The following is a 17,033-nucleotide window of genomic DNA, read 5'->3' as shown; positions in this document are numbered from 1 at the left end:
GCAAGGTGTTCTGGGTATTTAGCTAACTCATTTTCCTTCCAGTCCGCGTGTAGGTTGCAGAATTTATTCCCTGCCTTTTATAGCTATACAAGTTAAATATACTGCTTCGTCAGAACTATGTCTTTCAATTTCAACTTCGACGTGCAGTTGACGACAAAGGGGCAACAAGGTGAAGAAAGTCAATCACAAACTGGAAAGCAGGATTATGCAGTCAAACCTGTGAGTTACAGAGCTAGCTAGCTCGAGCCACGACTACCTTAGTTATGAGGTCCCAAAGAATTCCCCAGGCTTTTTGGGCTGTTACCTAAGAGCAGAATTCCTACTACGTTAATTAAGTGGAACTGAATATAATTTATTGACGAAGTAGAGGTAACCCTGGCTTTATATTCTTGTTTAAAAGGGATTGTGTGCAGCTGCCCCTGTATCTGCGTTAAGGGCCATCCACACCAGGTATGATAACTATAACAACAAATTAGAGCAACATGAACGCCCGAGGTAAAGACCGATTCAGGTTGGATATTCGCCTGCAGTTTTCCTTACACGTCCACAACGGCAGTTAGGGACTGACAACATAGTGACAAATCACACATTTCAATAGCTCTTTAACCATTACCCCATTTAACCATTGGTTTTGACCGATGGCATAGACACACATTGCACACTTACATTTTTTTTTCTTCATTTCATGTGACCTGACTTCAAACAAGGTTCCAAATGTACACTCAGTGAGCCTACACATTGCACATCCTTTAGTTTGTCCATTTTCATCTCACACAATTTTACATGGTTTTCCAATGTTAATAATTTGTGACCTCCTGACCTCCAAGGTTCATAATGTCCACTAACTACCCCTCTATATTGCACACCCTATTAATCTCACATGGTTTTAAATTAATTTTGTAAACATTCTAATTTCAATAGCTATTTGGTTTAGAGGTCGACCGATTAATAGGAATGGCCGATTTTAATTAGGGCCGATTTCAAGTTTTCATAACAATCGGAAATCTGTATTTTTGTGCCCCTATTTGCCTTGACCCCCCCCCTTTTTTGTACACCTTTATTTAATCTTTATTTAACTAGGCAAGTCAGTTATGAAAATATTCTTATTTTCAATGACGGCCTAGGAACAGTGGGTTAACTGCGTTGTTCAGGGGCAGAACAACAGATTTTCACCTTGTCAGCTCGGGGGATCCAATCTTGCAACCTTAACTAGTCCAACGCAATAACGACCTGCCTCCCTTTCGTTGCACTCCACAAGGAGTTACGCGAAGGCAGTAAACCGAGGTAAGTTGCTAGCTAGCATTAAACTTAAATTATAAAAACAATCAATCATAATCGCTAGTTAACTACACATGGTTGATGATATTACTAGATATTATCTAGCGTGTCCTGCGTTGCATATAATATGACTGAGCGGTGGTAGACAGAAGCAGGCGCGTAAACATTCATTCAAACAGCACTTTCGTGCGTTTTGCCAGCAGCTCTTCGTTGTGCGTCAAGCATTGCGCTATTTATGACTTCAAGCCTATCAACTCCCGAGATGAGGCTCGTGTAACCGAAGTGAAATGGCTAGCTAGTTAGCGTGCGCTAATTGTTTTTGTGTTGCTGGTTCGAGCCCAGGGAGGAGTGAGGAGAGGGATGGAAGCTATACTGTTACACTGGCAATACTAAAGTGCCTATAAGAACATCCAATAGTCAAAGGTTACTGAAATACAAATGGTATAGAGGGAAATAGTCCTATAATAACTACAACCTAAAACTTCTTACCTGGGAATATTGAAGACTCATGTTAAAAGGAACCACCAGCTTTCACATGTTCACATGTTCTGAGCAAGGAACTGAAACGTTAGCTTTCTTACATGGCACATATTTTATATGGAACATATTGCACTTTTACTTTCTTCTCCAACACTTTGTTTTTGCATTATTTAAACCAAATTGAACATGTTTCATTATTTACTTGAGGCTAAATTGATTTTTATTGATGTATTATATTAAGTTTAAAAAAAGTGTTCATTCAGTATTGTTGTAACTGTCATTATTACAAATAAATAAAAAATCGTCCTATTAATCGGTATCGGCTTTTATAGTCCTCCAAAATGCGGTATCGGCGTTGAAAAATCATAATCGGTCGACCTCTAATTTGGTTATGTGACCTACTGGACTCAAACAAGGTTCAGAATGTCCACTGAATACCCTTCTATATTGCCACCCTTTAGTTTGTCCATTTTCATCTCATGCAAAATTACATGAATTTTCGATGTTTCTTTCAATAGCCCCTTGGTCATGTGACCTGACTTCAAACAAGGTTCAGAATGTACACTCAGTGGGCCTACACATTGCACACCCTTTAGTTTGTCCATTTTCATCGCATACGCATTACATTAATTTTTAAAAATTAAATATTTTCAATAGCTCCTTGACCATGTGACCTACTGGACTCAATGAAGGTTCAGAATGTCCACTGACTACCCTTCTGTATTGCATACCCTTAAGTTTGTCCATTTTCATCTCACGTTATTACATTAATTTTGTAAACTTTTAAATTTCAATAGCTACCTGTTAATGTGACCGACTGACTTTCAGAATGTCCACGGACTGGCGGAGATGGGCACCGCAAGGCATCCAGTACGGTAACGCGACCGATCCCTGCGAAGCTGACGGGAGCCCCGGGGAGAGTCCTCTTTTCTTTGTGAAGGGCACGGTGCCCTGGAATGGGTTCGCCCTGAGAGAGGCCCAAGCCCTGGAAAGCGTTGCAGCGTTCGGTGAGCTCTCCCTGGTCCTTGAAAATCTGGCGGAGAGGGTGTAATACTCGCGTCGTACCCATATCCGCAGTAGGTCTCCAAGGTGAACAGCCTCTGTCATGTTATAACAATGTAGGTAAGGGAAGTTGGCAAAAAAGATCCCTAACTTCGGGATAAGAATTGCCTCTAAGGGCTGGGTCAGTCAGTGTGGGGTGTGAGGGCGGGGCTGAGCTCGGGCCAGTCACTCCCGTTTTCCTCCTCTCACCAACATTGGAAGTTTGTTGTGCGGCCCATCTCGCTGTCTCTCTTGCATTGACTTGCAAAGGGCTGTGTGTGTGGTTTCTTTTGGGTGGTGTCCATTGGTGGGCCGAAGGTGGACCGGTGGGGGTTTGGGTCCGGTGGTTAGCGACAGCAACTCTGGAACGCGTGCCGGGCCCTTCTCGCAGATCACCCCAGCTATGGCACTCGCCGGCTCCACACATTGGAGGTGGGGGGGTCTCCTTCGCTCACTGGGCTTGAGGAGGAGACCAAACCCATTGGCCCTGCAGTGATGGGCCATTGCATGGATCTGGCTCATGCCCGACGAAGTGGGGAGAGTTATCTCCAGCTTGTCTGGGGAGGGAGGCCAACACCTGATGTGGGTAGTACCATCCAAGCCCATTGATTTGCCAGCGGAACCATAAACAGACAGCAGAAGCCTAGGTTCCCACTGGGCACAGATCACTGAATGTCAACTTGGTGAAATTCAAAGGAGTGTACACACCTGTCGCGCTCAAATCACCCTTGGAGTGACTGTGACCCACTCATGTCAAAGTGAGGAATATTGAAGTGCGGGTAAAGGTGGTTCCTATGGCTCTGTCCCGGAGGGTTGACTGGGCAAGCAAATGATTGAAAGGGGATGATTATTTTCTGTTGCTTCATCCGACAATCGGCCGATGGCGCAGCTTTATACTGCGAGGGGTATTTGGTTCTCAAATGATTGCGCTGGAACCTGATGTCGGTTGGAGGTAAAAACCAAGTTAAAGGCCCGCTGATGTTTAGTAGCGGCAACTGATGTCCAGTTTAAGACAAAAAAGCCTCTGATGCCACCGGGCGTGATTCGAATGAATGCCAATTTGATGATATCTGACCGTAGCATGCTTCCCTTTGCGGTTGCACTCAAAACACCTTCGGGGTGGCTGTGACCGGCTCATGTCAAAGTAAGGAAATTAGATGAAGTGGGGGTAAACGGCGGGACATAATTAAGTCTTGAGGTAGCCAAATGCCTCGTCATCCAGTTAGTGACGCGCATGACTGGATGAATGCGATTCCCACTGTCCCTGCCTACTATCTAGCAAAACCACAGCCAAGGGAACGGGCTTTGCTGAATCAGCCGGGAAAGAAGTCCTTGCTGATCTTGACTCTGGCACTGTGAAGAAACATGGGGTGTAGAATAAGTGGGAGGCCTCGACCGCCGATGAAATACCACTATTCTTATCGTTTTTTCACTTACCCGGTGAGGTCGGGATGTGAGATCCGGGTGCTCGCGCCGGGTGTGACCTGTTCCAGGGACAGTGGCAGGTGGTGAGTTTGACTGGGGCGGTACACCTGTCAAACAGTAATGCAGGTGTCCTAAGGCGAGCTTGGGGAGTACAGAAACTTCCTGTGGAGCAGAAAAGCAGAAGCTCTCATGATTTTGATTTTCAGTATGAATACAGACCGTGAAAGTGGGGCATCTTCCTATCATTGTGAAGCAGAATTCATGACCAAGGAGCTATTGAAATTGAAATGTAAAAAAAAAAAACAAAGCTTGTACTTTGTTTACGCTCCCTAACTAATTCAAATAGGAATACAAAATGCTGCTCACATGTTTATTAGCTTTGCAAAGCAAATTAAGGGCCAGATCGTGAAAATAAGACCTCTGCAATGTTGTGCAATTTTTCCAACATCATGACACTTATTTGGAGTTTGACTCAAGTGGTTTGAAAGCTGTTGTGGTTTGAAAGCACAAATATCCAACCTGAAACTCTTTTTACCTCAGTCTATAAACGTTGGTGAGTATCCACACCAGTGGGTCATTTATTGTTCTGCAGTATACCTGTAAATCAACTGATCAACGCATCCTACTGCATGCTGTTGGCCTATTAAAAAGTAGCTGTTGATCACGTAGTTACAGGAAGAAGGGGTGCTACTTCCTGAATTACCCCCTGATAAATAAATAAAATATCAACCGTACTTTCATAATAGTTATTGTCCTTGGTGTGGATAGCCCTTTAGATATTTGTATATATTTTTTTTTAGTTAACCTTGTCGACGATGAGTATGACAGGTCTCATCACTAACGCCCAGTAAACTCAGATTTAAACCAGACATGTCCGATATGGGTTTTTTTGTGAGACGATTGAGATTTTTGGTGGTCAACATTTTTTTATGTAACCTTTTTATTTGACTAGGCAAGTCGGTTAAGAACAAGGCAGTTAATCCACTGTTCCTAGGCCGTTATTGAAAATAATGTGTTCTTAACTGACTTGCCTAGTTAAATAAAGGTTGTTTTTTTTTAAACGGCCCTTCCAATTAATTGGTCGACCTCTACTCTGTACCCCACACATACAAATTATCTGTAGGGTCTCTGTCGAGGCAGGGAATTTCAAACACAGATTCAACCACGAAGACCGGGAAGGTTTTCCAATGCCTCACAAAGAAGGACAACAATTGGTAGATGTGTAGAAGAAGAAAAAACAGACACTGAATATCCTTTTGTGCATGGTACAGTTATTAATTACACTTTGGATGGTGTATCCATACAGTCACCTAAAAGATACAGGAGTCCTTCCTAATTCAGTTGCTGGAGAGGAAGTAAACCGCTCAGGGATTTCACCACGAGCCCAATGGTGACTTTTTGAAACAGTTCGTTTAATGGCTGTAATAGGAGATAACTGAGGATGAATCAACAGCATTGCAGGTACTTCACAATACTAACCTAATTGACAGTTAAAAGGAAGCCTGTACAAAATAAAAATATTCCCAAACATGCATCCTGTTTGCAACAAGCTATTAAAGCAGTGGTTCTCAATCCTGGTCCTGTGGACACACAGGGTGGCACCTTTTTGTTTTTGCCCTATCACTACACACCTGACTCAAATCATCAAAGTCTATTAATGAGTTTAGAATTTGAATTAGCTGGGCAAATCCAATACAAACATTATGGAGTACCACTCTCCATATTTTCAGGCATAGTGGTGGCTGCATCGTGTTGTAGGTATGCTTGTAATCGTTAAGGACTGGAGTTTTTCAGGATAAAAAATAAACAATGCAGCTAAGCAAAATCCTAGAGGAAAACCTGGTTTCTGCTTTCCAACAGGCACTGGGAGATTAATTCACATTTCAGTAGGACAATAACCAAAAACACAAGACCAAATCTACACGAGTTGCTTATCAAGAAGACTGAATGTTCCTTAGTGATAAAGTTAGTTTTGACATACATCTATGGCAAGACCTAGAAATAATCAACAACCAATTTGACAGAGTTTGAAGAATTTTGAAAAGAATAATGGGCGACTGTTGCAGAATCTAGGTGCGGAAGCTCTTAGAGACTTAGGCAGAAAGACTCACAGCTGTAATTGCTACCAAGTTGACTCTAACATGGATTGACTTGGGGTTAAATACTTACCTAATCAAGATATTCATTTTTTCTTTTACAAATGTTCAAGTTTTTCTCACACTCTCACAGAGTATTTTGTGTATATCGTTGACAAAAAAAGGACATCCATTTTAAACCAACTTTAACACAACAGTGTGGAAAACGTCAAGGGGTGTGAAGCCACTGTAGCTAAAACGCTTCCTCCTTTCCAGGTCAAGACAATCAGCTGTCAATTTACGGATAGGATAAATTATATAGCTAGCTAACACCACAGATGAAAGGATTAGTTAGCTATGTGATCTGTTTTCAAATATTAGGATATCTGCTTATCTAGCTTGCTTATTGTATGCATGTCCGGGCACGTCAACGCAAGCATTATTAGTGAATTAACTAAACTAATATTTGCAACAGGAGCTCAATTTTGGTCACTGTACATTCATCCAAGTCCATTAATTTCTATTTCTGTTGGAAAATGAGCGAGCTTGCTGCTGCTGATTTTTCCCAGCTAGACATTCCACGGCATTGTGCAATGCTCGTGGCTCAGACGTGAGTGGAGGCTAGCATAGCAGCAGCTTTGCTATTTAGCGGGAATATTGGCAAAGCCGATAGACTAGAAAAGGCCAATAAAAGCCTGATATATTGTCTCTGCCTAGAATTTATTTTATTTTATTGGTTTTCTTATTCAAACTCCTATTAGACAGCTCTGCAAGTTTTGTCAAAATTAGTTTGTTGTTCACCAGATATGGAGTTTGGCGATGTACATCCAAAGAAATTTGAGTGGAAGTTTGAATCTGAGCTTCCTGGGTGTTAGAGACTAGATGCGTCATACTCATCAACATCTCTAACACACAGATACTGGGACAGTATGCGGCCAACCACAAGAGGGAGTCCGTGTTATTCTGTGTCCTTCATGACATTAGGCATCTTTGCTTGTGCGTAAGCATTAGGATGCTGCTACAGTGGCAAGAAAAAGTATGTGAACCCTTTGGATTTACCTGGATTTCTGCATAAATTTGACATAAAATTTGATCCGATCTTCATCTAAATCACAACAATAGACAAGCAGTGTGCTTAAACTAATAACACAAATTATTGTATACTTCTTGTCTATATTGAATACAACATTTAAACATTCACAGTGTAGGTTGGAAAAAGTATGTGAACCCCTAGGCTAATTGACTTCTCCAAAGCTAATTGGTGTCAGGAGTTGACTAACCTGGAGTCCAATCAATGAGACGAGATCGGAGATGTTGGTGAGAGTTGCCCTGCCCCCAAAAGAAGAAGAAGCATTGCCTGAACCATGCCTCAAACAAAAGAGATCTCAGAATACTTAAGATTAAGAATGGTTGCCAGATCTATGCATCTCAGTCAGTACAGGGTAAGACAAATTGAGCATCATGGTTTGGGGCTGCTTTGCTGCCTCAGGGCCTGGACAACTTGCTATCATCGTAGTTTAGCCCAACAGTCTCCTGCAAAATGTCTATCTGCCAATTGAAGCTCAACCGAAGTTGGGTGACGCAACAGGACAACAACCCAAAGACAGAAGTAAATCAACAGAATGGCTTGAACAGAAGAAAATACGCTTTCTGCAGTGGCCCAGTTAGTCCTGACCTCAACCCGATTGGCATGACCTCAAGAGAGCGGTTCACACCAGATATCCCAAGAATATTGCTGAACTGAAACAGTTTTGTAAAGAGGAATGGTCCAAAATTCCTCCTGACCATTTTGCATGTCTAATCCACAACTACAGAAAACATTTGGTTGAGGTTATTACTGCCAAAGGAGGGTCAACCTGTTCTTAAATCCAAGGGTTCACATACTTTTTCCAGCCTGCACTGTGGATGTTTACGCGGTGTGTTCAATGAAGATATGAAACAATTGTTTGTGCGTTAGTTTAAGCAGACTGTGTTTTGTCTGTAGTTGTGACTTTGATGAAGATTAGATAAAATGTTATGACCAATTTATGCAGAAATCCAGGTCATTCTAAAGGGTTCACACAATTTTTCTTCACACTATGTCTGTTATATTCATGTGTATGTAGTTGACTACCAGGAGACAAGACAGTTACAACACTTGTGTATGCATGCAGATTGTACTTTGCATTGCACATGACAATGGGCATCTTTTACCTGTGTGTAATCAACAGGTGCCTGGCAACAACACCACCACTCCAGCAGAAACTGTCAAAGCAGCTGTTGAACACCATCCCCCTGCAGATCCCCACTTTCTCCTCAACGATGCTGTCTCTGAGACTGTTACCATAGGAACGCTTCCACCCCTCCACTTCCTGAATGAGTCTGTGTTCGAGCGGACGGCCAGCGAGCGAGATGACGACGAGAGGATCCTGTCGCGGACCGCCGCCCAGAGCTCGGATCTCATCTCCGGAGTGTACGAGGGAGGGTTGAAGGTGTGGGAGTGTACCTATGACCTCCTGGAGCTGCTAGAGAGGGGGGGGGAGACGTTCAGGGGGAAGATGGTTCTGGATTTGGGCTGTGGTGCTGGACTGCTGGGCCTACTGGCGCTAAAGAGCGGAGCAAGTCAGGTCCATTTCCAGGACTATAATAGTACTGTTATAGAACAGCTCACACTGCCTAACGCACTGCTCAACTGTCAGGTGGAAGGGGAGGAGGAAGAAGTGAAGGGAAAGAAACGGGGGCTGCAGGAGGAGGACGATGAGACAATTATAGAAGAGGACAAAATGAAAAAGGATGAAGAGGCAAAGTCCGATGAGAAGAAGAATGAACAGAAAAAAGAGGGAGAGGATGGCAGCCCGTCGCCCAAGAGGCAAGCCCTGGACCTATCCCAGCATTCGAAGCTGACCTGCTGTCGTTTCTTCTCGGGCGACTGGACAACGTTCCTAGCGCTGGTCCTCAAGGAAGACCTGTTCCCTAAATATGACATCATCTTCACCTCAGAGACCATCTACAACACGGCGTACTACTCAGCTCTTCACGACACCCTCCACAGACTGTTGGCCCCGAGGGGAGTGGTCTACCTGGCCACCAAGGCCCACTACTTTGGGGTGGGGGGTGGGCTGCTCCTATTTGAACAATTTATAGAGGACAAGGGAGTGTTTGATATGGAGAAACTGTGGGACGTGGACCAGGGGTTACAGAGACATGTTGTGGCCATGCACTTCAAAACAACAAACAAGTCTTGACTTTTTACTTTGTGTAGTTTCAAAGAACTAAAAAGGATAATGTTTTTAAAGTTAATTTCTACTCAATGCACCTGGAACTTCTATGCTACCTAAGGTGTGCTAACATCAGTCAGTTTCAAATAAACTTTTTCCAATAAAGATCACCTGTGTCAATTGGGACAAAGAAACAGGACTTTCACACAATTAAAATGACCGTATGTTTGATTGTTTGACAGATAATGAAAAGACATAGAATATTTAAGACTTTCTGTAGGTCTGTCAGTCTGGCTTATTTTACCTTGGTGGTAAAACCTTGTATGTCAAATACTGGAGATGTGCTTCACAAAGAATGTAGATTAAGGAGGAGTTTGAATATTCGCCAGTTGAAGAGGACAACAGGATAGCTGCACTAATGGAGGGAAAGAAGCAGAAGTCTGAGAATGAAGATTGAAGAGATGAGCAGATATTCCATTGTAGTGTGCAAACTAGGCCAATATCAAGCGTACCTCAAGTATTTCAAATTATTTTGGCAAGTGTATTTGGTGCAGGTCGGTTTTTAACAGGACATAAGTGGTAGTTGAAGTAGGTGCAATATAGTACCCGAAAGAAGATACCGTTTCAGGTCAACTTTACCCTTTGTTCACATCTCTCTAACTTTCTATATTTATTTAGAATAGGGCTAGTGTATGAGAAAGGTGGAAAGGAAATTAAGGTATTTTATAGGGGGTAGGGAGGAGGAAAGGAAATAGGCTCAGTGACCTTTGCAGGTGATTCCCAAATTGTTCAAATAGCACCATGAAAGCTAGACTTGTTTCTGAAGTCTGCTGCAAAATGTCAATTGCGACTTATCTCATCTGCGTAAGGACGAGGTCTGAAAGTGGAGTGTAAGTGTAGCACATCTATTCTGCAGTAGGGCTTTGTGGTTTCTGTCTCCTAGTTCACCTTTTCACATTTTGTTGCCCATCAGTATTATTTTGTATACACTTTAAAGACTTGTTATCAAAGATAGACGCATATCAAAATGTCTTATGTGGCAATTTTCTAGAAGGGTGACCATATTGGATGTCATCGAATAAATATTATAAAGTGTCACAAATCATGATTGAAACTTTTTAAATGTAAAATATTCACTTAACTTATTACGGTAAATCTATGAGTAGGAACAAACCAGGGTAGATTCTTTTAAGCATGGTGACAGAGTGGTGGAGCTAGAAGTGGAATTCCCTTTTAGCTCTGTCGTGGAAATCTAAAGCTTGTGGAAATACTGTAACACAGACTGAGAGAAGGGAGGATAATGCACAGTAAAACCGGTGGGAGAGAAAGGGGGATATCCTAGGAAGAATAATAAACAGGGCAGCACCACCTAAGCGGGTTACACCTGTGTTGGTGTCAATGTAACATGAGGAAGAAGGATTAACATGTTTTTTTTTACGGTTATCTTATGTGTCAACTTCCACTTACTGATAGTTTGTGTACACTTTCATCTGTGTTCTGTGTTTCACATTGATCTCTATGTATGACTAATCTGTTCCAGTTGTTGACACTTGCACAACTCGAGTGGCCTGTTTCATCCAATAAGATTAAGATGACTTTATTGGTCAATTCTAACTGAAATTTGACTTCCCCTGTTTCCACCAACCCCTCAGAAAGATATACATACAGTGCCTTCAGAAAGTATTCATACCACCTTACTTATTTCCTATTTTTGTTGTTACAGCCTGAATTCAAAATTGATTAAATACATTTTTCACCCATTTACACACTATCCCATAATGACAAAGTGAAAACATGCTTTTAGAAAAAAAAAAAAAAATTTCATCCATAAACTTTAGAAGCACCTATTTTCTTGGTACGTCTCTTAAGAGCATTCCACACCTGGATTGTGCAACATTTGCCCATTTATTATTTTCATAATTCTTAAACTTCTGTCATGGAAATGTTGATCATTGCTATACAACTGTTTTCAGGTCTTGCCATTAGGGTTGCAAAGGGTCAGAAACTTTCTGGGAAATTTTCCATGGGAAGTTAAGCCCATGAATTTTGTGAATTTTCCTTAAATTCATCAAAAAATTATCTTATAACAGTGAACTTTTTTTGTGGGTTACACAAGGCAATTCTAGGTCTTGTGGCATATTTTGGTTAAACTATCCCCAATTCAATGGAATTGCAACCCTTTGCATGCACAGTTCATTTTTCCATCATGTGCAGTGCACTCTTCCATTACACATACAGCTGATTCTCAAGATCTTGCACACTAATGAGATGCTATTGAGCCCACACGACTACACTGAGGCAATGACTACATGCCTTCTGGTAAGTTTTAATTACAACACTGGGTGAGGTGAATAGCTTTTATGACACAGATCATTTTTTGTTAACTAGTAAATACTAGCCTTCAACAAAGTGTTTAAATAATTTCTAACTTGTTAACAGTTTCTGCTTGTTAGTTTTTGCTACCATGTGGGTTTTTAGCTTGCTTGAGCCTGCTAACTGAGGAGTGTTAATTTACCCTTTTCATTTAAAAACAATATCTTACAAAGGAGTTGTTTAATCTAACTGCTTAACTATTTATCTGTACATGGAATTGTATTTGTTTTTTTACAATTATTTTTCTAATCTTTACAGGAAAATGCCAAATGTGTGCAGAAATTTCACTACAGCTAATGTAGAAGAAAAAGTTGTGTACATTTGCAAATACTGTGCCAAATAATATGTGAAGAATGCATCAAAGATGCAGAATCATTTGGCCAAGTGCATAATGTTCCCTCTGCGCTCACAACAAGCAACCTCTGACAAAAGTCCCTCTACTTTTATTGAAGGTGAAAATTATGAATCACACCTTATCGATAGTAACAGCTCATGGTCCTCCTGGAAATTTTTTGACTCAATGGAGGAACATAGAGATGCTGATGAATGTCTTGCTCGAGCTGTGTCTGTAACGGTTTCACCTCTGATGCTCACAGGCAATGTTTATTCAAAGAGATTTCTGAATGTTCTTCGCCCAGCATACACTCCTCCAACCAGACATGTTTTTATCTACTAATTTGCTGGATGCAGAGTTCAACAGAATTCAAGTGAAGGTCAAGCAAATCATAGAGAAAGCAGACTGAATTGCAATCTTCTCTGATGGGTGGTTGAATGTTCGTGGGCAAGAAATAATTAACTACACATAAACCAGTATTCTACAAGAGCACAGACACAAGGGACAACAGACACATCAGTCTTTACATTGCAGATGAGCTGAAGGCAGTTATCAATGACCTTAGACCACAGAAGGTATTTGCACCGGTGACGGACAATGCTCTGAACATGAAGGCTGCTTGGTCTAAGGTGGAGGAGTCCTACCCTCACGTCACACCCATTGGCTGTGCTGCTCATGATTTGAATCTGCTCCTCAAGGACATCATGGCACTGAAAACAGTGGATACACTACAAGAGATCCAAGGAAATGGTTAGGCATGTGAAGGATCATCAAATTATAAAGTGAGAAGAATTAAGAGCACCACATTGAAGCCGCCCAGCAACACCTGTTGGGGTGGTGTTGTCATCATGTTTGACAGTCTCCTGGAGGGAAGGAGTCTCTCCCAGTGATGCCAACTTAGCAATTTTGTTGCTAGATTTAGCAACTTTTCAGACTACCTTGGCAACTTTTTTTCCAAACATCACCTAGCAACTAATTTAGCTACTTGTGTTTGGAACTTTTTAGCAACGTTTGAAAAGTGACTCAAATGCTAAAATGCAAGCATTTCCCCTCTAAATGACACACGCATGATTTTCTCTGTCACAAACTCAGTCACAACACACGTGCCTGGCTGCAAAAGTGCATTGTGAGTGATGTCAGCAGCAGGCGCTCAGCTTGTGCACAGGCAGCAGCAATTTCAGCAAATTGCAAGTTGTTGTTGGCTGACTGCAGCAGGAGTATTACGGGTTCGACGAGCCAAACTCCATATAGTTGGTCACGAATGTTTGATCTTGAACAGAACTTACAACATCAATCAACATGCCTCAATCAAAAATGTACAGCCAGAAGTACAGAAAAGAGTGGGAGTCTGTACCTGAACAAATATCAAATCATGTTTTTTGCCGAGATGGCCAGTCAATTTGAGTAACGTTATTGTGTATTCTACGTAATGACGCAGTTTTACGTTATCACGCAATGACATGACAACGTCATTTAGCAACTTTTAGCAACTAATCAACCTTCCTCTAGCAACTTACACTGAAAATTAGTTGGCAACACTGGTCTCTCCAAGAAATGGCCATATCAAAGTCTGCCGATATGGACAGCTCCATCAAGAGGATCCTCCTGGATTATGTATTTTGGGAGAGAGTGGTAAGCAGCCCGAAACTCCTGAAACCTATAGCAGTAGGCATTGCACAGATTGAGGGAGACAATGCCACCCTGTCGGATGTTCAGACTCTGCTTGCAGGTGTAAGAGAAGAAATCCATACTGCCATGCCCACTTCACTGTTGCTCCAAGCAGAGGAAACTGCAGTTGTGAAATACATCAAAAAGCGTGAAGACTTCTGCCTGAAGCCCATACACGCCGCAGGTACATGTTGGACCCCAAGTATGCTGGCAAGAGCATCCTGTATGATGGTGCAGAGATCAACAAGGCCTATGGTGTCATCACTACCGTATCTCGCCACCTTGGCCTGGATGAGGGCAACGTTCTTGGCAGTCTGGCGAAGTACACTTCCAAGCAAGGGCGTTGGGATGCAGATACAATATGGCAGTCGTGCAAACATATCTCATCAGCCACCTGGTGGTAGAGACTGTGGATCTGAGGTTCTTTCCCCTGTTGCCTTCATCATCCTCCAAATCCCACCAACATCAGCCGCCTCAGCGAGCTAACTGGTCCTTGTTTGGGATCACACTCACCAAAGCACGCAACAAGCTGACCAATACAAGGGTTGAAAAATCGATGGCCATCTGAGCAAATTTGAGGCTTTTTGAGCTTGACAATGAGCCATCCTCAACAAGGTTGGAAAGGGACAGTGAGTTCTCAAAGTCTGTTGTTCAAGAGGTGGTCATTGAGGAGGTCCAGGGAGAAGACATGGAAGACAACCAAAGCTTTAGTTTCTAGACTATAATTTTACAGATGTACAGTGGAAGTCAGAAGTTTACATACAATTTAGCAAAATACATTTAAACTCAGTTTAAGAATTCCTGACATTTAATCATAGTAGAAATCCCCTGTCTTAGGTCAGTTAGGATCACCACTTTATTTTAAGAATGTGAATTGTCAGAATAATAGTAGAGAATTATTTATTTCAGATTTGATTTATTTCAGTTCTGTCCACAAATTTTCTATAGGATTGAGGTCAGAGCTTTGTGATGGCAACTCCATACCTTGACTTTGTTGTCCTTAAGCCATTTTGCCACAACTTTGGAAGTATGCTTGGGGTCATTGACCATTTGGAAGACCCATTTGCGACCAAGACATTGTACTTAAAAAAAATCTTTGTCCCCTTGTGTAGTTGCAAACCGTAGTCTGGGTTTTTATGGTGGTTTTGCAGCAGTGATTCCTTCCTTGATGAGTGGCCTTTCAGGTTATGTCGATATAGGAGTCGTTTTACTGTGGCTATAGATTCTTCACAAGGTCCTTTGCTGTTGTATGTACATCTCAAGGAGACAGAATGCATCTTCTTCCTGAGCGGTATGACGGCTGCGTGGTCCCATGGTGTTTATACTTGCGTACGATTGTTTGTACAGATGAACGTGGTACCTTCAGGCGTTTGGAAATTGCTCCCAAGGATGAACCAGACTTGTGGAGGTCTACAAAAAAAATTCTGAGGTCTTGTCTGATTTCTTTTGATTTTCCCATGATGTCAAGGAAAGAGGCAGTGAGTTTGAAAGTAGTCCTTGAAATACATCCACAGGTACACCTCCAATTGACTCAAATGTTGTCAATTATCCTATCAGAAGCTTCTAAAAATAATTTTCTGGAATTTTCCAAGCTGTTTAAAGGCACAGTCAACTTAGTGTATGTAAACTTCTGATCCACTGGAATTGTGATACAGTGAAATCTGTCTGTAAACTATTGTTGTCAAAATTACTTGTGTCAAGCACAAAGTAGATGTCCTAACTGACTTGCCAAAACTATAGTTTGTTAATAAGACATTTGTGGAGTGGGTAAAATCTTAGGTTATGTTTTAGGTTATTGTCCTGCTGAAAGGTGAATTTGTGTCTGGAAAGCAGACTGAACCAGGTTTTTCTCTACGATTTTGCCTGTGCTTAGCTCTATTCAGTTTATTTTTTATCTGAAAAACTCCCCAGGCCTTAACGATTACAAGCATACACATAACATGATGCAGCCACCACTATGCTTGACAATATTTAGACTGGAACTGTCATGTGTTGTATTGGATTTGCACTAAACAACAGTGTAAATTGCTTTGACACATTCTTTGCAGTATTACTTTAGTACCTGTAATAACTTCACCATGCGCTAAGGGATATTCAGTGTTTGCTTTTTTTCTTTCATTTCTTTCACATCTACCAATAGGTGCCCTTCTTTGAGAGGCATTGGAAAACCTCCCTGGTCTTTGTGGTTGAATCTGTTTGAAATTCACTGCTCGACTGAGAGACCATTGTATGTGTGGGGTACGGAGATGAGGTAATCATTCAAAATTCATGTTAAACACTTATTGCACTCATGCAACTTATTATTTGACTTTTTAAGCAAATGTTTACTCCTAAACGTATTTAGTCTTGCCACAACAAAATGGGTTGAATAATTATTGACTCAAAGCATTTCAGCTTTTCAAGGCTTCAAGCTTGTCTAGATTGGTCAAGTTGACTCCCTTCTCCACACGCAGTAATCGGAATCAATGACGCAATAACCTAATTGACATGTATGAGAAAAAAAATATTTGTGGTTTTGTGGAAACCTAATTGTATTCCACCAACTCTTGAAGCATGCCTCTTTGTTAAAAAGGGCAACACGTGACTGCATAAAATATCCACTCTTCAATCAAACACACAGATACCAACCAATGCATGTTTTCCTGTGCCTTGTGCCAGCAGCTGTTCTGAGGCTGAGGGGAATTCCTGTGTCCTCCACCAGACTAGGGCTGCATATCAATACTCTAACACAGGCTCCTCCTCTCCTAACCTTGTCTCCTCTTCATCTGACCAGAGAGAACGTGACAACACAATTCCTCATAGGAATTCATTTTAATTCTTTGCAAATGTTTTTAGATCAGAAAAGAGAAATAAGAGAGTTGAAGATGAGAGAAAAGAGAAGACAAGCAGAGGAAGTGACTATAGACTATTAAGCAACCCCTAGCCTCTCCCCAGGTTTTCTGATGGGAAGTGAGGGAGAGAGGGAGGGCAGGGCTGGTTTGATGGAGTTCCTCAGAAGCAGCTCTGTTGAATCACTGTGTGTGGGGGCGTGAGCCTCACTCCCACTGTTTCCTTGCTGGGAAGTGACTGCTTTACTTGTCATACAGAGGGAAAGCTAGAAAAACAAGGAGGGGGAGACTAGTGTGGAGAGGAGTGGTATTTAAGCGAGTCTCAACTCAATGT

At 41.8% G+C, this 17,033-nt stretch overlaps 1 protein-coding gene across 1 annotated transcript; it reads left to right on the top strand.

Moving 5' to 3' along the window:
• The first annotated feature begins 18 nt into the window (after positions 1–18).
• Positions 19–11,116, top strand: LOC135512506 (histidine protein methyltransferase 1 homolog). The gene is made up of 2 exons (XM_064934596.1): positions 19–219; positions 8,510–11,116. Exons 1-2 carry the CDS (start codon positions 118–120, stop codon positions 9,521–9,523), a joined length of 1,116 nt encoding a protein of 371 aa, XP_064790668.1. The 5' UTR covers positions 19–117; the 3' UTR covers positions 9,524–11,116.
• Positions 11,117–17,033: the final 5,917 nt, after the last annotated feature.

This window comes from Oncorhynchus masou, chromosome 24, assembly GCF_036934945.1.
Source record: "Oncorhynchus masou masou isolate Uvic2021 chromosome 24, UVic_Omas_1.1, whole genome shotgun sequence".
Taxonomy (NCBI): Eukaryota; Metazoa; Chordata; class Actinopteri; order Salmoniformes; family Salmonidae; genus Oncorhynchus; species Oncorhynchus masou.
Note: the sequence above shows the minus strand (reverse complement) of the source record. Positions and strands in the feature narration are given on the sequence as shown.

What these genes read in the sequence shown, in the direction of transcription:
- LOC135512506 (XM_064934596.1), top strand. Translation starts at nt 118, where the DNA reads ATGTCTTTCAATTTCAACTTCGACGTGCAGTTGACGACAAAGGGGCAA. An exon ending in AGGATTATGCAGTCAAACCT is followed by an intron (nt 220 to 8,509) that starts GTGAGTTACAGA and finishes TGTAATCAACAG; the next exon opens with GTGCCTGGCAACAACACCAC.